Here is a 20,253-nt window from a genome sequence, read left to right on the forward strand (position 1 = left end):
AGGCGGGCCCGCCTGTCGACTCGCAACTTGCACGTACTGATTTTTAACTTAACTTTGAGTAAACGCAAGTACGTGTGTTAACTATACTTGTTGGGAAGGGTGGGACCGAAGAAGCCGTGACTGTGGTGACCTCGTGACCCACCCTCACCGGCCCCACCCCTCACAGGACTACCCGGTGGTTTGTTTTGTAATGACCCTACCCTTTCCGCCTATGAGGATCGAATTGTTTGACTGGTCGGAATTACTGTAGTAAAGTCATGTGGATCAAACGAAAAAGAATGAATTCGGTGTGTTCTATCTCATGCTGACGTCGATCTTTGCTCCTCTAGCCAATATCGCGGCCCATAACATCCTGTCTCCCCTACTCCCTGTGTTCTTCAGTTCTCCTTCCTCCTCCTGCATTGCGCTCCTGCTCTCCCCTACTTGAACAGCTTCTTCTACCCTCTCCGAGTTGCCAGCACAAGGTCCTTCACTGTCCTACATCTTCCTACTTACAAGGAGGCGGGTGCAACAGATGACCTTGACAAGCACACCACAGCCGCACATACAGGAGCCACTGGAAAGAATGAGCTCAGATCCCATTCTAGTAAGACGAATGAGCATGGGATACTGGATTCGAAAGGAGAGATGCTCACACATGAAGGGTGAGTTCCGTCGAAGAGCTTCAGGCTGTCAACAAAACAATCTTCTCAGCGTGTCATGCACAGAGTGCATCAAATGCAGCCAAAGTGACGGGATCAACCTGATAGAGGACTTGAAGCGGTTCAAGATCAGGAACGCGCTTTGTGCGTCGATAGACCGAGAGGGAAACCTGCACATGAAGGGAAGTCACCAGGTCTATCTTGCTTCGCATACGCTGCTCGAGGCATCTATCGACTGCAATGGCAACTTCAAGCATAAGGGAGAATCAAAATTTGCTCTAAATTTTCAAACGGGGTGGATCTTGTGACTTCAAATCTTGCTGTCCACCCACACAATGTATGTATGCTAAGTAATAAACTGCAACTCAACATGGTTGTGCATGAGATCTTGGTTGCTTTTAATATCATATATGATTATGTTTAATACGATTGAAGTGCAGGAGTCTGCTTCAAAGCATTCTATTGTTGATTGGAAGACACACCTTTCAACCCGATAAATCTGATGATACGCTTATCTATCAACTCACAGCTCATCCAGGCTGCAGACCTGCAGTGCCGTTGCAGGCACCTTTTGAGGTTTCAGCGAGTCTTCTTCTGGCCTTCGGTTCTCTTCAAGCTCTTATGTAAGACTCGGATTCCGCATACTGGAACGCCGCCGATGGCCGCAACTTTCAAGGACAGCAGGGAGTCAAGTTGAGCTGACTGAAGACCCTGGACCGGATGCAATTACAACTGGGTCGCCGGATCCTTCAACGACAGACATCAGATGTTTGTGCTCTTCACAAGATGGTGAAACTAGAGTCGCACAGATTCCCGATAAACAATATACTCTCAGACTCAAAGCTCTTCACCTGCCCATCGCTGGGGGATCAGACAGCATTCCGAATCCTCCGGGCCGACTCTGCTTGTGTCTCGCAAACTCCGACAACTGATACCTGAAACGGTTCACTCATTGCCACCGCCGTCACTCCCGGCCGCGCGTCAGTCCCTGAGGCCGACCAGACGGTCCGACGGTCCCTCCAGGGGACCCTCAGCCTTCGATGAGCTCCGGCCGAAAAAGATCTTCCACTCCCGTCGGATCGCTGCCGATCGCCGTGTGAGAATCTCAGGAACGTTTTCACGGTGTTTTAGTGCAACCGTACCGCATCATCCAGCACTGGGAGGCCAGTAAAGAGAGACTGTCATGGTACGGCATGAGTGAGGCCCAGACCAGGGCGAAGGATCAGATGCTGTGAACTTTCTGTGGTGGCTGGCGGATCGCTCGGCGAACCGTTGAAGGAAACGGCAGCGCTGGATGGTCTCTCGGCCACTTTGCCAGACGTCTCAGGTGATCCGACTTGCAAACGCATCCGGTCCAGATCTTTCGTCAGCCCAAGGCCTCCCTGTTCTTCGCTGCCATCATCGCGGGTGCGTTCATGTACGGTATGCGTGACGGTACCGAGTGCGTTCAGGTATGCGTGACGTGGTATCGGACAGTGACCGCATGTCGGCTGCCCGGACTGAAGAGCGGCCACTGCCCGGCCGGTCATAATCGCCCGGCGGGCCGGCTGAGGGTCAGATGGGAACTTGGCGTGACTGACTCAGTCAGAAAGCAGAGGACTGAGGAGTCACTTAGAAGTTGACTTAAGTCTGAGCTATTGAAGTCAGCTGATACCTGTCGGGGCTAATGGTACTAATAACGTGGTACTAATGATGGTACTTATTGTACCATTGTGGTACCATAACGGCCCCTCCGAGTCATCCTCGACTCTTCCTCCCTCCCCTCCTCAACCTCCTCCTCCTCAAGCGGCAGAGACCGAGGAGGCCTCCCATCGGCCACTATCTTCCATCCCCCCTTTTCCCCCACGGGCCCCTCAGCTTTTTTTGTCTCTCGTTTCCTCCCCCCCCCCCCCCCTCCTGATCATACCTCTGTCATACGACCCTGGTCGTGTTGCATTCCAAGAAGTCACCAATCTTCCCGCTATGGAGCATCCAGACCCAAACTCCTTCTCCCTCATCTCAGGTCGCCCTGATACCGTCACATTTGCTGAGAAAGTCATGTGTCGTTTGATCGGATCATGCGCCATGGAGGATGAACATGTTGGTCGTTACAACCAGGACAGTTCAGAACCCGACAAACAGCACCATAACCACGGACATCATCACCATCAAGATCATCGTCATCAAGATCACCATCAAAATCGTCTCCAAGATGAACATCGACAAAATAAACATCGACACCAAGATCACGACAAACACCATCAAGATCAACACCAATGCCAACATGAACATCACCGTCAACACCATAACCACGGCCAACATGATCACCACCATCACCAAAATCACCACCAACACGATCAGCAAGATCAACACCATCATCATCACCCACACCATCTTCACCATCACCACCATCACGAACAAGATCACCATCAGGAAGGAGACAGAGCTGTCAGCTGTGGCTTCTTCATTGATCGCTACGAGCAATGGACGAAACAGCCCGACGAGTTTCTTTCCCACTCCGAGAGGAAGTATCATTTTCATATCCATCATGATGGAGGGGCGCAACAGCACACTTCCCTCAACTTCACCCGGTCGAACATGACAGCAACCCGCAATGGAATGATCCCGCTGTTCGATCAGGTGGAGGCTCCGGTGTTCATCAAGCGGGAGGTGGCATAGACAAGATGCAGCTTGTTAGACTACAAGGAGATGAGATGTGTGCTCTTGACAGGATGATGAATGAAACTAGTCAGCATTGCCCAAGGTTTGCAAACAGATTGGCCCTGCCTCATGTCTGAGACTCTTACACTCAAGGCTCTTCATGCCTATTGGTAATAGCAGTCTCTGCATCAGACGGCAAGTTGTTGTATCGACGCTGAGATGTTCAGAAACGCTGATGAAACCTCTTGTGACATGAGACTTAGTCTTCTTACAGTACCTTCGAACCTTAGATGCTCACCGGCCAAGACAAGGTCTAAGACCAGCAGGGCAGAGCGTGCGGACTGTTCCCCGAGCGCTCCAAAATATTTTCCGAGCTCTGCGCGGACAGGAAGAAGATGGATGGCAAAGAGCTCGACCCACAGCACTCGATTCTAAATCGGGTAATCCCGATCGTGAAGGTTGAGGGGTCGACATAGTACAGCGAGATGCTTGAATGCTTGTTTACAACAAACTCACATCGCTTGCAAGACAAAGGACCGCTACTCTCTTGCTCTCCTCTAGTACGTCCTGCCCCACAGCACCCAGCACTTAGCTGGCTTGCCAGAGATGAAGCAGGGGGTCCCTGCAGGGAGGTCAGGCTGGTCGAAGGGGATGCAGAGGGTCTTGGCAGCGGCGCTGACAGCCGTCCTCTCATCCTCCGTCTCTCCCGCCGAGAGCTTCTCCTCCTTGGATCGCTTCTTGGCCGTCTCCTCCCACTCAGCCTCGTCGCAGAACGGAGTAAGTGCCATGCATCCCGCGTCGAGAGCTGGCACGAACTCCTCCCACTTCATCACCGTGCGAGTGCGCGTGCTGTGCTCGTCCTTGGCTCGCTGGAGCATCTTGTGCTGAATCAGCTCGAGCTCGAGCTTGAGCTTGGGGACGATGACAGACAGCGGCACATCCTCCTTGCTGTTGTCAAGGCGGCGGACCATCCTCACCTGCTTCTTCTCGAGGTCCTTGGGGCCCAGCTCGAGGCGGATGGGAACTCCCTTCTGCTCCCAGTGGTTGTACTTCCATCCCGCCGTGTAGTTGGAGCGCGTGTCGATGTCCACGCGGATGCCGGCGGCTCTCAGCGACTCCACCAGCTCCTCCGCCTTGCTGTTCAGCTCAGCCGCCGAGTCCTTGTAGACGACGGGGATGACGATGACCTGGACGGGAGCGACGCGGGGAGGGAGGACGAGGCCTTGGTTGTCGGCATGGATCATCACCATCACACCGATTGTGCGGGTCGTCATGCCCCACGAGTTCTGCCAGGGGATCTGCTTGGAGCCCTTCTCGTCCTCGTACTCGATCTTGAACATCTTCCCGAAGTTCTGCCCGAGGTTGTGCGACGTGGCCCCCTGGATACCACGGGCAGTGGCGGGGATGAAGGCCTCGACGGTGGTGGTGTAGAAACCTCCCGCAAACTTCTCTGTCTCTGTCTTTTTCCCCTTCACCACAGGAACAGCCAGCAGCTCCTCGTACACGCGGCGGTAGAGGTCGAGGATGTCCAGCACCTCCGTCGCTGCGGACTCGAGGGACGAGTGAGCGGTGTGACCCTCCTGCCAGAGGAACTCGCGGGTGCGGATGAAGGGGGTGGGGTTCTTGAACTCCCAGCGCACGACGTTGCACCACTGGTTGAGCTTCAGGGGCAGGTCACGATGCGACCGGATCCACTTGGCAAAGGCAGGGTACATGATGGTCTCAGAAGTGGGGCGGACGGCGATAGGATTCTCCAGCTCGGACTGACCTGACTTGGTGACCCAGGCGACCTCGGGGGAGAACCCCTCGATGTGATCCTTCTCGGCCTCTAGAGCCTTCTGAGAAACGAACATGGGGAAATAGCAGCCCTGCACGCCCAGCTTCTTGATCTCCCCGTCGAGAAAGGTCTGGATCTGCTCCCAGATGGAGAAGGACCAGGGCTTCAGGATGTAGCAGCCGGAGATGTCGTAGTAGTCGATCATGTCACTCCTTGTGATCACCTCCGAGTACCAGTTGGCAAAGTCCTCCTCCTTCTTGGCAGTGATGGACAGGAGGGTCTCCTTCTGAACATCCTTCTGGCCCTCACCCTTGGCAGCCTTCTTGTCCGCTCCTCCCGCCTGCTTCGGCTTCGCCGCTGCATCCGACGACGAGGCTTCAGCATCGCTGAAGTCAAGGATCTTGGGAGGGTGGCCAACGGCTTCAAGGAACTTGACAAGGTTGTCGGCGGAGATGGAGGTGCTCTTATCGTTGTGGAGGGGATGTAGCCACAGTGTCTGCTCCTTCATGAGATCCTTGTCGATCGCAAACGTGCACTTGTTCTCTGTGTCGTTGATCGCTGCAAAGGGCGTGACCTGTCAAACACCTTCAGTCTCCCTATCGCACGACCCGCCAGGCTCACCGAGCCCTTGATAACTTGGAGGACACTCGCCAAGTACTCGTCGCCTGCCGCCATCTCTCATCAGATCACTTACATACGTAGACTCCGAAACAGACCAGCAAAACGGCACTCGGGAGCTCCGAGCTTCTTGGACAAGAGCTTCATGTCGATCTGATCGTACTGTTATCACCAACAAACAACTCCGACCCGCTGCTCACCTTGGATGCCGATTGAGTGGTGAAGCAGAACAGATCTCCTTTCTTGCTCTACTCAAGCTCACTCTCCATGAAGCACAGCAAAAGTTGTTTCTCACCTTGAGGAACATGTTCTTGCAGCGTCCAGAGGCCGGCTGAAGTCCGCACTCTTCAGCAACACTATCACGACGTCAGAACGTCGCAGGGGATCAGAGAGGAGAAGAGAAGAGGAGAAGAGGAGAGGAGACGATGAGGAGAAGAGGCAGAGAGAAGAAGTACCTCTCAACATCTTCTGCTGTAAAGCATTGCTTGTGTTCTTTGGTCACTGTAGGAATGCCTGAGGAGGCCACCACCGTCAAAAAGTTGTTTCTCGTGATCAGAAAACGATTGTTATTGCTGCCAAAACGGCAAGACTAAGATATTTCATTCTAATATTTCACAAAATTTCTCTGGCCATAAACATCGACACGCATGGTGTATTAACAACACCTACAGGTACTGCTCGTTTTTCCAAAGTCACAACTCAAATGCACGTCTCTTCTTCAGAAACAATCTGCGATCAATCTACTTTCTGTTCACGATGACGTTTCATAAAAGACAAGTGAAAAATATCATTCCTCACACAATCAGTTGCGCACTGTTGTATAGAGCACTTCTCGTCACAGAGCAGTATCTGTTGTCTACCTAGCCCCACGTAATCTCTTTCATATTTTCCCTTGACTCAACGACAGCATGATGGTTCTCTCAGAAACATCTCCTCCTACCGTCCTCTTCTCTCCTCCTACTCTTCGATATGATCCTCCTCCTCCTCCTCCTCCTCCTCCTCCTCCTCCTCCTCCTCCTCCTCCTCACCGAGTTCCTTCAGCTTCGCGAACAGCATTTCTTGCTTCTCCATGGCCGCCTATGCCACGCACGCCCACCCCACCCGACCCCACCCCCTTCATTTGCTAGGCAAACACCCCTACAATGAATATTGAACCACCCCCTACCACCTCACCGAGACAATTGTCAGAGTACGGGTACGTCCTGTTGGGGAAAAGGATCACCCTACCCCTAAATGTTTTTGGAAAAAAAGGGGGTAATGATGAAAGAGCGTTACTCGCATAACCGTCATGTTGGTCCGTTGCCGGTGATGCCATGATGGAAGCAAGGAGCAGGGGACGAGGACGAGCACGAGGACGAGCAAGGAAGAGAGGATGGATGTTGATACCTCAAGGACTTGAACGAATACAGCCCAAGTCCCCCCCTGTCAGGCATGTTGAAGGACCAGCATCGCGCGTTCACATACCCCTGTGAAACCTCAAGCTTGCCTTTGGTGATCAGACCATGAGCGCCTTCTTCAACTTTCTCAATCAGGAAACAGCCCTCGAGGCAAGGCTGCAGGTTCGCAATGGTCAGCTGAGGCTACGAGCATGCGGGCTGACGAGCGTACCGCCAATGGCGTTCGAGATCTCGCAGTTGTCTCTGATGGACTTGTCGAGGAACAAACTGACTGTGATCCCCAACGTGCTGGTGCTCACGTGCGAGAGAACTCTCAAGTCACTGTTCTTGGATCACAACTTCATCGTCTCTCTCCCTCCTGAAGTCTGCAACTGCATCGCTCTCGAAGACCTCAGGATCAACAGCAACCAGATCTCCCTGCTGCCCCCCGAGCTGGGGAACCTGCGCAGCCTGACGCGGCTTGACGCCTCCATGAACAGGTTGACGAGCATTCCCAGCTCGATATCTCAGCTGGACGAGCTGAGAATCCTTGACGTGTCGAGGAACCTCCTCCCCTCCCTCCCTGACGAGTCTCTCGCTTGCCTTACCAGCATGTCTGACCTCTCCCTGTCTTCGAACCGCCTCGACCAGCTACCTCTCACCCTCGCGTTCATGCAGGTGGTCAGTCTGCCTCTTGCGCTAGGGGGATGACGCGTCATCACCGCAGGACCTGAAGTTCCTCAGGGCGAACGGCAATCGTATCTCACAGCTCAAGAGAGACATCGTCCTCCTCCCTGAGCTGACGGAGCTGCATCTATCGGACAACCTGTTGACTTCCCTCCCCTCCAACTGCTGGCTCAAGGTACCCGATCATCGTCTCGTCTTGCCTCAAGTGACTTGCAGGCCACCAACCTGGAGGCCCTGGACGTTTGCGGCAATCAGCTGTCGTCCGTGCCCCCTGAGATCGGCGAGCTGACGAGCCTTCAAGTTCTTGGCCTTGCAAGGAACGCAAACCTGTCAGAGGGAATGACAAAGGAAGACTTTGACTTGAGCTTGACAGTGAATCTGATAACTCGTGGATTTCTCAGGCTCTGTTCAAAGGCATTCACTCCACCCTCGAATACCTCAGAAGGCAGCAATCAGAAGGAAGGAAGGTGACTTCCTCCTCCTCCTCCTTCTCCTCCTCCTCCTCCTCCACCACCACCACCACCTCCTCCTCCTCCTCCTCCACCACCACCTCTCCTCGACTCCTCCTCCTCCTCCTCCTCCTCCTCCTCCTCCTCCTCCTCCTCCTCCTCCTCCTCCTCCTCCTCCTCCTCCTCCTCCTCCTCCTCCTCCTCCTCCTCCTCCTCCTCCTCCTCCTCCTCCTCCTCCTCCTCCTCTATAATCCTCATCATCTCAATCATCATATCAATCGCACACAATTCGCCCCCATCTCACTTTTGGTAAGACGAACAGGCCGGGGGTCAACGATACAACTTCCAACGCCATGGCGATGCAGCAGAAAGAAGCTGAGCTCTCCCTTCCCCCCTGCCACATCCACCACTCCTCTCCTCAGCTCCTCCTCTCCGAACGTGCCCACCTGCTCCGTCGTCAGCACCCACACAGCGGAACTCCATCCACATGCTCTACCAGCCAATCCACGAAGAGAGCGTCAGACTTGGATCGGGACGCCTTGTCAGCGTGAAGGAAAGGATCGTCGGCATTGATCAAACTCTCTATTGTCCTCATGCTCTCAGACTTGTTCTTCAATGCTGCCAGCCTGTTACTCGCTGCTGCTACAGGAGTCCAGCACTCACCGTCGTACTTGCCCTGCTCGGCTTCATCAAGGAAGAAATGTCTCCTCGAGCACGTGCCGTCGTCCTTACACGCTCCCCTCCACCACTTGCGAGCATCTCAGACATGAGACGGAACAAGCGCAGGAGGTACCTGCTTGCAGAGAGGCTGAACATCACAAGAGCGCACGTGCCCTTCACGAGCTATCCTCTCCACCAGAGGATGCTGCCGCACCCCCCCGCTCTCGCTCATCTCTCTGTGTGGAGAATCCACAACTCTCAGCCGACGTACGAGCATGCTTCGTAGCCTTGGCTCCTTTTTCATCCTGTCCTGCTCCTGAGATTCAAAGACCCCGCTGCAGTGAACAACAGCTCCACAGCACAGGGAGAAGTCTCCTTGCACCATCTGCTTCCATCCTTCGTCATGATACAGCAACAGCTGACACTTGCCGTCAAGGCTTTCCTTTTCTCCGAAGTCTTCTGTACGTTCCCTTGATGTCACTTGTAGAGATTTCGAGCATAAGGTTGCAAAACACATTTTCCTGCTCGACTTTCGAAGCGAAACAACGACCCCCTCAAGCTCTTCTTCGGTTTGGTTTACAGCAAGTGGCTCAGATTCTGACATCTCACACACGCCTCTGTGTTGGGAAGGTCTTGGTTTCAATCATGAAGTGAGCCTTACATCCACTCTCAGGCCTTGTTGAAAGATGTTATGTCCTTGTTTTCTTCGTCGCTGATTGATGTTTCCTCCTCCCTTCCTCTCCCCTCCTCTCCCCCTTCCCCTCTCTTCCTTGCCCTGCTCTCATTCCAGTGTCGGACCAGCAATCGGGCCAATCGTCCTATGGCATGTGCGGGGATGGGGGTCATATCCATAGGGATTGGGGGGGTGGGGGTAAAGGGTAGGGTAGAGGGTCTAAAGGGAAGCGGCCCCCACCATGCTGAAGGCGGCGGTAGCAGCAGTAGCGGCATGCGCGCTGACAGTGCCGAGCTATGGCTTCATGCCGAGCTCTCCTCTGGCAGGCTCCTCCTTCCTCACCTCTCCTCGCTCGATCTCCGTCTCGGCCGGGGCTGGAAGGAGCAGAGCTCCTGTAGTGAGCAAGCGTGGTGCCATTGCCCTCCGTGCACAGAACAAAGTTGGGGTGGTAGGAGAGCGCAAGGTCGGAGATTCAGTGCTGGGAAGCGACACCTCTGGACTCCTCAACGATCGTCTCATGCAGAAGGCGTTTCAGGGACCTTCAGTCCGTTTCCCCGAGGAGAAGAAGCTTAAGATCGGGATAGTCGGCTCCGGTCTTGCCGGGATGGTCACAGCGATGGATCTGGTGGATGCCGGGCACGAGGTCGAGATCTTCGAGGCTCGTAACTTCGTTGGAGGGAAGGTAGGGAGCTGGGTGGACAAGGACGGGAACCACATCGAGATGGGGCTCCACGTGTTCTTCGGCTGCTACTACAACTTGTTTGGTATCCTCCAGCGCGTGGGCACGTTTGACAAGTCGCTGCGCCTCAAGGAGCATCGACACATCTTCGTCAACGAGGGAGGATGGACGGGAGAGCTCGACTTCCGTATGGGAGGCATCGGCGCTCCCTTCAATGGGCTCAAGGCCTTCGCTACCACCGAGCAGCTCGGCCTCTACGACAAGCTCATGAACGCGGTCAGGCTGGGCACGTCGCCGATCGTGCGGGCGCTGGTCGACTTCGATGGCGGGATGGACATGGTGCGATCACTGGACGACATCTCCTTCTCCGAGTGGTTCCTCCGGCTTGGGGGGTCGCGCGGGAGCATCAAGAGGATGTGGGACCCGATCGCGTACGCGCTCGGCTTCATCGACTGTGACAACATCTCCGCTCGCTGCATGCTCACCATCTTCCAGCTCTTCGCCGTCCGGTCCGAAGCCTCCGTGCTGCGCATGTGCGAGGGCTCGCCCAACACGTTCATCAGCGGGCCCATCGTGGACTACCTCAAGGAGAGGGGAGTGAAGTTCAACCTCAACTCTCGCGTAGAGGACATTATGCACGAGGTTGACGCGCAGGGAAAGCCGACGTTTGTCAAGGGGATCGAGGTGGCGCTGGATGGCGGGGAGCCTGTCAAGAAGAACTTCGACGTTGTTGTGTGCGCGCAGGACGTGCCGGGGATCAAGAAGCTTCTTCCCGAGAGCTTCCGCAAGCACGACATGTTCGACAGGATCTACAAACTGGAGGGAGTTCCAGTCGCCACCGTTCAGCTGCGATTTGACGGCTGGATCACTGAGATGCAGGACAAGGAGGCGATGAAGAAGATCAACGAGGACCTCTCCGATGGGAAGGCACCGGGCATCGACAATCTGCTCTACAGTGCCGACGTCGAGTTCTCCTGCTTCGCTGATCTTGCCCTTACCTCCCCTGCCGAATACTACAAGGAAGGAGAGGGCTCTCTTCTCCAGTGCGTCCTCACTCCTGCTGATCGCTTCATGAGCATGCCCCCTGAGGAGGTCGCTCGCATCACCTGCGAGCAGGCGTACAAGCTCTTCCCCTCGGCGCGTGAGCAGGGACTCAAGTGCACCTGGAGCAACGTGGTGAAGCTCCGAGAGGTTAATCCCCTTCCCTTGAAACTCAAACCACCTCCTTCTTCGTCCCTCCTCCTCCTCCCCCTCCCCCTCTCTCCTTCCTGCTCTCTTCTTCCTCCTGCACTCCTCTTTCTCCTTGTCCCCTCCTCCTCCTCCTCCTCCTCCTCCTCCTCCTCCTCCTCCTCCTCCTCCTGCTCTCTCTCATTTCACTTGCAGTCGCTCTACCGCGAGGCTCCCGGCATGGACAAGTTTCGACCGGCTCAGAATACTGTGATCCCCAACTTCTTCCTCTCCGGGAGCTACACGTACCAAGACTACATCGACTCCATGGAGGGCGCAACCAAGAGCGGCCTCTTGTGTGCCGAAGAAGTCATCAAGGCTACCGAGTCGCTGGTGAGCCTGAGGGATTCCAAGATGAAGGCGACGGCATGAGAGGAGGGGAGGAGCATGTGCAAGAATAAACGAGTAGCTTTTAGGACTGTTGTGCAAGCTCGCGATGATGAGCAAGACTAGTAGAAGACCGGGTCCCAAGGGACTCTGAGGCTTCCGTTCAACCTCAGGTCCTCTGATCGCCGTCTGAGAGTGAACGGGTCGATGGAGCTGACGGTCAGCGACAGCAGGAAGGCTATGCTCCAGGGCCTGAGTGAGCGATGGAGTCACTTAAAGAAGAGCGAGGATGCGAACTCAGATGAACGCTTACCAGTGAAAGTTCGAGGAGAGAGGAGAGAGAGAAAAGAACAGGTCTCCGTAGACCACTTGTACACAGGGTAGCACGGCAAGCTCCCAACTGTTGAGCTGCGGTCAAAGGAGCAAGAAACCGCCATCTCTTTCTTACATGATGATGGAGGAGTAGTATGTAATTATGCTCATGTAGGGCAGCATCATCCCCAACGAAGCAAGCAGCAAGAGAAAGAGAGTGTACATGATCCAAAAGCTGCGGCGCTGGAGTTACAAGCTTGACAAGATCGCAATTGGTACCTGTGCTGCGGAACTTGTTCAAGCAAGCTGCTCTGCATCGAGAGCGATGCCATGGTGAAGCTGAGCCGATGAAGGAAGTATGCATTTGACCATGTTCCAACTGCCACGTGACGTTTGAGGCGAAGGAGGACTAGAGCAAGGAAGTACCTCTAGCTCTCCCGACGCCCTCTAAGCCTTTTGCTACCAACAGACACCACAAGGCAGTGGTTGCTCCATACACTAGCAAGACAAATCAAACTGTTATAGAGGCAAAGAATCCCGCTGAAACAGCAAGAGGGGGGGGAGGAGGAGGAGCAGGTGAAAGCTACAGCAACTGCTATGGTACGCCGCATGCTGGGTTGAGCATGCGTGTACCTATCCCATCGTAGAACAGAGCATACAAGGCAAACTTGAGGCTCAAGAGGGTATGCAGCCATTGCCTTCCCCGTTGCAAGTGAGTAAAGGAATGCTTCCTCAAGCAGATCGCATGTACATCTCACAAGGCCGAAAGGGAAACTGTAGCTTCCACTTGAGGTACTCCCTAGGCGAGCTTGTCAGCTGTTATGGTGTGACATGAGCTCTTACAATAGGGTCAGCAACCCCGCCAGCCGTCTGGACATCTTTGACATTTGAGCTGTGCTGAAGTAAGTTGTTGTCAATTCCGCTGTCTCAACCTCTGATTTCTGAAGCAAAACCTCAGGACTCGATGTATCAACCTCAAGAGATGGTGGCCTAACGAAGGAAACATTAGCCTTCTGTCGTCCGAAACAAGATTTACCTTGAGAGAACCTGTCACTAAGTGCGGGAGCCAACTTGTTGAAAGTGACAACACACCTGCTCCTCTTTTGTCTCTTCTTCGTCTTCTTCTCAGAATTTACTTCTACTCAGCATGTTTTCTTTTTTCTGTCAGAGTTCATTCTGACATCCGAGTCGCCTCTCATTTCTTTCTAGCATCTTCTATCCTGCTCTCCGATCGTTCCCTTCTCTTCTCCCGCACTCTCAGCAGTCTTCCTCGCTCTCACTCAGTGCTCTAGTTGCCGAGTCGGGCCTACCGTCATGGCCTACCGTCGTAGCCCTGAGGTAGTACGGTCCGATCAGTGCGGGCGGCCTGCCAGCCACCGGGCGCGGCCGGGCCGCCGGCCGGCCCGAACTTCGGAATCGCCGGGCCGACAAGATTCTCATCCTGTGCCTCAGTGAGTAAACAGATTCAAGGCTCAGTCACACCGTCACGGTCCGAGCCCCCCATCAGGCTGAGACGCCGTGAGATCGGACATCAGTCGGATGCAGCAGGTCGGTGACTGGCCCTGCAGCTGAGAACAAACGGAGGCTGTCCAAGCCTGTTGCCACCGGTTTGTGAGAGAGCATCACAGACAGATAATACTAGTCTCGACTCTTGGACGGCAGGACAAATTGCTACTAGGCGAGTATGCCAGGTCAGAAGGCCGCTGAGTCTCAGAATGGATGGCTGATATGAAACGTTACAACAAGAATTTCTCATATCTTTCTCACCCACTGAAGGTGTTCATTTAACAAGGAACATAACACTTGTCGAGCTCCCTGACCTTGTCAGTAATTATAGGAAGGACGATGATTTGGTTTGATATGCAGGATCCAATCTCATATGGTCGATGACGATTTAATGAACAAAGCTTTCATCAGACGATGTTGAGAGCTAGTGGCTGCAAATTGTATTTTCATACAGTAAAAAGCGCTCTGAGCAATCAAAACATTAAGGATCAATACCTAGACACAATAGCATAGCAAAAAAGGTAATCAGCATGACTAAAACACAGTGAAACAAATAGCAATCGGAGAAGTTCTCCTCCAAGATTCTTGAGCTCCTCCATACACAAACAGTTGGACTAAGCTCCCCCCTGGTGGTGGGTCATGAACCACTCGATCCATCCCGCCTCCAGCGGACTCTCGTCGTCCTCCCACCCCCAGCCCTCCCCTTCTCTCCTGCTGGGACTCTGCCTGGACCCTTCCTCCGACCCCATCGACATCCCAGCCGATGACGGCGACGGCGACGGAGACGTGCGAGTCCTCGAGTACGGCCACCTGGTGATCCCCGCCCGTCTGCAGACGCTCTTCATGGCGGTGAGAGAGATGCCGAGGATCTTGGCGGCCTCGCTTTCCTTGTAGCAGAAGAGGGCTTGGAGGCGGGCAGGGTCGATTCTGATGCAGTTCTTGCGGATGGCTCGGGGCTTCTTGGCGATGACTTGAGCTGCTGTCTGCGCGCTCATGGCTGGTCGGCAGGTGCTCGTGCGTCTGCGACTGGATGTCTCTCCGTCCTGTTATAGAGTCGAGCAGTCGCAAAGGATCCGACTGCCGGGAGTATGAAGTAGAGGGTGGGTGGTAAAACTGTGAAAAGCAGAGGTGGGGGTGCCATGAGACTGGTGTGGGTTTTTGAGGTCGCAGAGAGCCAAACATCATCAGTACGAGGAGTTTTAGTTACCAGAGAAACAATATCGCAGTAGTACGAGAATGTGAGTAAAACGTTTGGTAGTGACGAAGGGAATCATATCTCGAGAAGTGAGCCTCGGAGTCCGATCGCGGACTTGTCTTGTCGAGCAAGACGACGAGACTGACACAACTTGCGGCAGTACTTGACAGACCCACATTCTTGACCTCGTCACCCGTTGATGATTGTCATTGTTGGATCACCCGACATTCCCACCGCAGAGTCAGCGTGTTGCTGTCCCTGATTGTTGACTTCCACTTTGGTTGTTAGTTTGTAGGAGCCTGTGTCATTGCGACACTGAAGCCTGGGAGCGGTCGGCAGATGTAGATACTATGAAGCCTTCATTGAGCCTTGCCAAGAGTGAAGCTGTTCGGATGACTGACCTGAAACATCTTGATTGACAGACTTCTGTGTAAAGACAAGAAAGCTCCACTTTCGTTTTGCGGCTCCCCTCTCCCTACCGACCTCTTGCCGTTTCAGCCAAACGAAAATCGAAGACATTTTCCGGAAACAGATGCCGGCATGAGTCAATGCTCACCGTCCTGATTGGACGAACGAGAATGTAGATGTCAGTTCAAGCTGTTGCCACAGTCATATTTCTGAAGTAAGCATGAATCTTCAAAATCGTTTACCCAACTAGATTTCTGAGGCTTGTAATTTTGGTCATGAGACATGGCAAGATTGTATGTCGCCTTCAAAAACTTTGCTCAAAGATGCCGGTGGTGGGTGACCCTATCCTCATATTTCCTCATATTTTCGCATCATTCAAGCAGAGCGGCACACGCTGTCTGGCTGACCATTCACTACTGACCTGGGGGTGAATTGGAATAGGACGGGATCGTCAGTCATGTTGCGACTCGGCTTCTACTTGCTAGAGGGCCTTGAAGCTCGATGACGTGAAGGCTTTGAAGGCGCGCCGAGCCTCAATGAGTCTCCGAGTAAAGAAATTGTCCTAACAGTCTGAAGTGATAGGATATGTTCACTGACTTTGGTCTTCCTTGAATAGACATCCTAGGCAGTATCGTTTCTGTTGTATTTTGGACTCATACCGGACGCCCCTTGGACGTAGCGTAGGGTAATAGGATGTGTGCTTAATAAACAGAGATCCTAAGATCATCTGAGCTCAACGTCTTACGCAAGGTTGTGTATACAACAGTTTCTTAAGAATTTAGATTGCTTTCTTTCCTTTATATTTTCACGTCAAATAAGAAGCAGCGTTGGACTGTGCATTGCTTTCGCACACTTGCTCTTTGGTTTCTTGACGGGATCACTTCGTGTGTCAACACTGGATCGCGAGATACTTGTAGGAAGTTTTCCTAACATTTTGGTACGCTAAGGCCTGGTTTTCCTCTCGGAGTTGTTATGTTGAAAGAAGTTGTTCAAGAAAACATGGATGGGAAGAGCATGCCAACAAGTGGTGTTGTCTCTGACTTCATGAGTCGAAGCATGTCTCGATTGGGCAGCTTCTTGAAGGAGAGATGATCCCGCTCTCCCCTTGAAAGCCAGTTCTCGCGACATCTTGGAGGAAAATGAGCAGCTACATGTTGGGAGCTCAAGTCAGTGAACGTAGCGCTGGATGGTCTCTCGGCCACTTTGCCAGATGTCCCAGGTGATCCGACTTGCAAACGCATCCGGTCCAGATCTTTCGTCAGCCCAAGGCCTCCCTGTCCTTCGCTGCCATCATCGCGGGTGCGTTCCGGTATGCGTCTCATTCCTCATATTCTCCTGATTCTCCTCGTACTGATTTTTAACTTACCTTTGAGTAAAGAAGGCCCAACTGGAATCACAAGGTCCTGACCGTTCCCCCTCCCTTGTGCCGGGCAAACTTGTGATGAGTAGTAAAGATTCTGCTCTGAATGCGCCTCTCGGAGCGTTCGGAGGTGTCGGCAAATTTGACAGGCAGACTGACAGACAGTCAAACATGTCACGGCTGAACTTTACTCAACAGACTTCGTATCGTGATTGCTGACCCGGAGCCCCGGATATCAATGGACCCCGTGTGATTTTGCCGCCCCCTCGCTCCCAACTGTTTTCGTACCCACATAGGCATATATCTTTGCGGTCATGTGGCCTCGCCCAGCTCCTCAAAACGGAGGCGGCCGCTCCGCCACCGGCATGCTACCCTTCGAATTCACCAGTCTGACCACCCCACCCCAATCCGTCTCGGCCAAACCTCCCGCTTTACGCGGAGGTCGTAATTGCCTAAAACCTTAATAAAACTGCGCAGGAGCAAAACCGCGTAGTCGTAGGCGAGCTCAAAGGATCGTAGCTGTACTGCAATCCAAGATCGGTACCGTACCGTCAAAAGACTTCAATTGACTGCATGACGTGTCCGAATTCTGACGATCACGGGTGCAAAATACAAACAAAAACCGGATCAATTCAGGGTGGGGTGGATCAGAGGAGCAGTGTGTAAACGGAGCGCCGTACCAGTCAGAAAGTCGTAGCCTAGTAGGGTAGGGTCCGGAACTTCGGAAGGAAAGGGGGCCAACCCCCCAAAATTAAAACGATTGAACTTTTGGTTAAAACATTTTTCGAGTACCCTCCCAAGCTACAGTTTTGATACCAAGGGGTAGTTCATGAGATACAAGAGATTGCAACGTTTGAGCGAATAGACGTATCTCGGACGTTGCTCAGACCAACAAATCTCCGGATTTGTCCAAAGAGGTGTAATGAGAGATCCAAAAGAATACTTTTCACCAAGTAAAGTCAATTGCCTTCAAGAGCAATGCATTCTGCTATCTTGGGTCGTACTAGGGCTCCACATATAAGAACGGCGGGGCACTGGAGGTGGAATCGACTTCGAGGCATACGTGATGACTAGTAAAGATTGCTGGCATGGGGCTAATGGGGGCAGCCAGTCAATGGACCGGTGAAAAGTACACAAGCTCAAGGCTGAGGGAGGGGTGGTTGGGGAAGTCATGACTCGAAGACAAAAGGATCGAGGGCTCTAAATGCAAAAACACTTTTAGAAATCTAAAATTAAAAACTTCAGTCGTATCCATACCACCCGTCCCTATTCTTGATAGGCAAACTAGATTGTACCGGTACTTTGCACAGGAAGAAATAGGGTGCTTAAATACCCCTACCCTAAGGGGATATCTTTACAACATGTACCCCACCCTGCAGCAGAAAGGTTCCAGTCAATGAAGTACCCAACCCATAGATTTGACTGGAAATGTTAGTGTAAATCACGGGTCTGAAGCAGGCGCGTGGACCCATCACCCCCACACGATAATGCTGACTTCCCCCTTCCCCCTTCCCTTCCCCCTTCATACCTAAAACGCTCTCCGCCTCCCCCTTGCACACCCTTGCGCTCCTCCTATCGTGACACCACGAGGACTTAGAAGCGACCCTGCTTCATCATCTCCTTTCACTTCTCCTCCAATAAGCTTATCCTTTAGACACACATTACAATCAGCCATGAGCGCGCAGACAGCAGCTCAAGTCATCACCAAGAAGCCCCGAGCCATCCGCAAGAACTGCATCAGAATCGACCCTGCCCGCCTCCAAGCCCTCTTCTGCTACAAGGAAAGCGAGGCCGCCAAGATCCTCGGCATCTCTCTCACCGCCATGAAGAGCGTCTGCAGACGGGCGGGGATCACCAGGTGGCCGTACTCGAGGACTCGCGCGGGGGCGGGGGACAGTGCATCAGCGTCGGGATCATCTCCTTCGCCGTCGCCGTCATCGGCTGGGATGTCGATGGGGCCGGAGGAAGGGTCGAGCAGTGTCGAGACTAGTGTATGCGGGAGCCCGGAGGCGGACATGGGGGGAGGGGAGGGCTGGGGGTGGGAGGAGGACGAGAGTCCGCTGGAGGCGGGATGGATCGAGTGGTACATTCAATCAAAAGACGATTTGGAAGACTTGACTGTCTTCTAATTCTTCAATGTGGAAGGTGAATGGTACAGTTGTAAAATAGTATTGATATGAATTGATTTTGAACAATGTCACTCTATTCTGGTGACAATACGACAAGAATCAATGAGTGATTCAATTTGTAGTGTAACCGGCCAATTCCTTGGTCTTTCTTTCTTATCCTTTAATTAATGAAATCTTTGTAAATGATTGATTCAAAGAAACTTCCGGCAAAAGTGCGGTGTATGAGAACTTTAGCAACCTTGAGAACTTTAGCCACCTTGACTGATTGGATGACTGATGGGGATCAGAGCTGTATTTCTTGCTCATGTATTTTGTTTTTAGACGCGTTGAGTGACGGTGATTGATGAGTTGCTGGGCTTGCTGTGACTATGCACACGGCAAGGCAACAAGACCGGCCCGGCCACCTGTTGCTCAGTGCTGTCGGCGCATTCTATATGATAGTACTACGGTATCGTTCACGGCTGATCATGGATCGGATACCCGGCGGGGCACTCTGGCACTCCGTCCGGCCCGACTCGTGTGACATGGCTTGAACCGTTCAACACGGCGATCGGACGCTGTTACGGATCAGGCGCACACGGTCAGTGACTCAGACGGTCCGACCGCTAGTCGCCGGCCCGCCGTGAGCAAAAACTGTCACAGGCTTCAGTCACGGTTCAACGGTTGCAACTGAGGTCGATACCAGTGATGTCTGCGTGACTTTGGCACAGTACAAGTCTAACAAACTTGTGCTCCGTCGCCATGGTTGAAATGGCCCACTGCCACGACCGTGACGGTGGGTTGTAAGGCTGGCCCATGATTGAATTTTGGTTTCACTGACTCGGACTTGCCATGGTCCGATCACAAGTTTTTGAGCCTGATTCGCGCGGCCGGGAATTCCATAACTGCCGCAGTGCGACGGCCGCGGTCTACTGCGCCCGGTCACCGAGTATTCCGAATGATTTGAAGTCCCGGTTGAATCACGGCCCGCGGAACTTTAACTAAGTTGGATCCGAGTCAAGCTCCGAGGCCGCGCCGCTCACGGTGCCGGCCCCGGCGGGGCACCGTCGGCACTTGCAGTGCATATCGTATCCGACCGGGGTCTCATCCGACAAGTTAAAAATCATCAATCCGATCGTCTTTACTCAAAGTTAGTTAAAAAGCAGTACGAGGACAATCAGGAGAGTCGAGGAGGCTCGACCCTGACACTGTCGCACAGGCCAAACGGCGAGAAGAGAAAAGACAGCGAGAACCAAACCTAATCCTGCCGACTGCTGTCCCCCAAACTTAACTAATACCTTCACTTAACGGCGCGCAGGACAAGTCCCCCGCGCGGCCATGCCAGCGATGTCGCGGTGGCCGCTCCGATCGTTTACTCAGTGCCAAAGTTAAGTTAAACGTGACTCTCCCGGCCCGGTCACAGGGGACCGTCCATGTGACCTTCCGGGCTCGGAGGAAGGCGCATGCCACTGAGATCGGAGATGACAGTCAACGGCAGTGCGGCCCGGAACTCGGAATATCCTCACGGGGCGTCCTCCGCACTCCTTGAGATCGTATCTCCTCTTTTCTCCTTCGCGATGTAGTACGGTCCCTCCTGTCCTATCCAAGTT

The 20,253-nt window shown here is 53.4% G+C and overlaps 8 protein-coding genes across 8 annotated transcripts; 4 read left to right on the top strand and 4 right to left on the bottom strand.

Annotated features, from left to right (window-relative positions):
* Positions 1-2,718: 2,718 nt before the first annotated feature.
* Positions 2,719-3,537, top strand: GUITHDRAFT_105017 (hypothetical protein; the record flags this gene model as incomplete). Its single annotated transcript, XM_005836415.1, has 4 exons — positions 2,719-3,211; positions 3,261-3,384; positions 3,435-3,451; positions 3,509-3,537. The coding sequence occupies 4 exons, from the start codon at positions 2,719-2,721 to the stop codon at positions 3,535-3,537; spliced, it is 663 nt and encodes a 220-aa protein (XP_005836472.1).
* Positions 3,538-3,768: 231 nt separating this feature from the next.
* GUITHDRAFT_85821 (hypothetical protein) lies at positions 3,769-6,753 on the bottom strand. The gene is made up of 7 exons (XM_005836416.1): positions 6,705-6,753; positions 6,132-6,189; positions 5,972-6,032; positions 5,877-5,924; positions 5,775-5,829; positions 5,680-5,723; positions 3,769-5,632 (listed from the first exon to the last, which is right to left on the bottom strand). The coding sequence occupies exons 1-7, from the start codon at positions 6,745-6,747 to the stop codon at positions 3,839-3,841; spliced, it is 2,103 nt and encodes a 700-aa protein (XP_005836473.1). The 5' UTR covers positions 6,748-6,753; the 3' UTR covers positions 3,769-3,838.
* Positions 6,754-7,247: 494 nt separating this feature from the next.
* Positions 7,248-8,060, top strand: GUITHDRAFT_51242 (hypothetical protein; the record flags this gene model as incomplete). Its single annotated transcript, XM_005836417.1, has 3 exons — positions 7,248-7,730; positions 7,780-7,914; positions 7,956-8,060. Coding segments are annotated over 3 exons (723 nt in total), but the record flags the coding sequence as incomplete, so codon positions are not given.
* Positions 8,061-8,457: 397 nt separating this feature from the next.
* On the bottom strand, positions 8,458-9,365 carry GUITHDRAFT_105020 (hypothetical protein; the record flags this gene model as incomplete). Its single annotated transcript, XM_005836418.1, has 4 exons — positions 8,458-8,634; positions 8,685-8,806; positions 8,852-8,936; positions 8,982-9,365. 4 exons carry the CDS (start codon positions 9,363-9,365, stop codon positions 8,458-8,460), a joined length of 768 nt encoding a protein of 255 aa, XP_005836475.1.
* Positions 9,366-9,990: 625 nt separating this feature from the next.
* GUITHDRAFT_93434 (hypothetical protein) lies at positions 9,991-11,845 on the top strand. Its single transcript, XM_005836419.1, has 2 exons — positions 9,991-11,391; positions 11,584-11,845. Exons 1-2 carry the CDS (start codon positions 10,039-10,041, stop codon positions 11,797-11,799), a joined length of 1,569 nt encoding a protein of 522 aa, XP_005836476.1. The 5' UTR covers positions 9,991-10,038; the 3' UTR covers positions 11,800-11,845.
* A 106-nt stretch (positions 11,846-11,951) lies between these two features.
* GUITHDRAFT_151567 (hypothetical protein) lies at positions 11,952-13,395 on the bottom strand (the record flags this gene model as incomplete). Its single annotated transcript, XM_005836420.1, has 10 exons — positions 13,103-13,395; positions 12,999-13,056; positions 12,910-12,958; positions 12,818-12,865; positions 12,700-12,764; positions 12,493-12,564; positions 12,346-12,445; positions 12,203-12,301; positions 12,068-12,154; positions 11,952-12,006 (listed from the first exon to the last, which is right to left on the bottom strand). Coding segments are annotated over exons 3-10 (538 nt in total), but the record flags the coding sequence as incomplete, so codon positions are not given.
* Positions 13,396-14,186: 791 nt separating this feature from the next.
* On the bottom strand, positions 14,187-14,567 carry GUITHDRAFT_105022 (hypothetical protein; the record flags this gene model as incomplete). Its single annotated transcript, XM_005836421.1, has 1 exon — positions 14,187-14,567. The coding sequence occupies one exon, from the start codon at positions 14,565-14,567 to the stop codon at positions 14,187-14,189; it is 381 nt and encodes a 126-aa protein (XP_005836478.1).
* A 3,641-nt stretch (positions 14,568-18,208) lies between these two features.
* GUITHDRAFT_105023 (hypothetical protein) lies at positions 18,209-18,664 on the top strand (the record flags this gene model as incomplete). The annotated part of the gene is made up of 1 exon (XM_005836422.1): positions 18,209-18,664. The coding sequence occupies one exon, from the start codon at positions 18,209-18,211 to the stop codon at positions 18,662-18,664; it is 456 nt and encodes a 151-aa protein (XP_005836479.1).
* Positions 18,665-20,253: the final 1,589 nt, after the last annotated feature.

The sequence above is a fragment of the Guillardia theta genome (assembly GCF_000315625.1).
Source record: "Guillardia theta CCMP2712 unplaced genomic scaffold GUITHscaffold_18, whole genome shotgun sequence".
NCBI lineage: Eukaryota > Cryptophyceae > Pyrenomonadales > Geminigeraceae > Guillardia > Guillardia theta.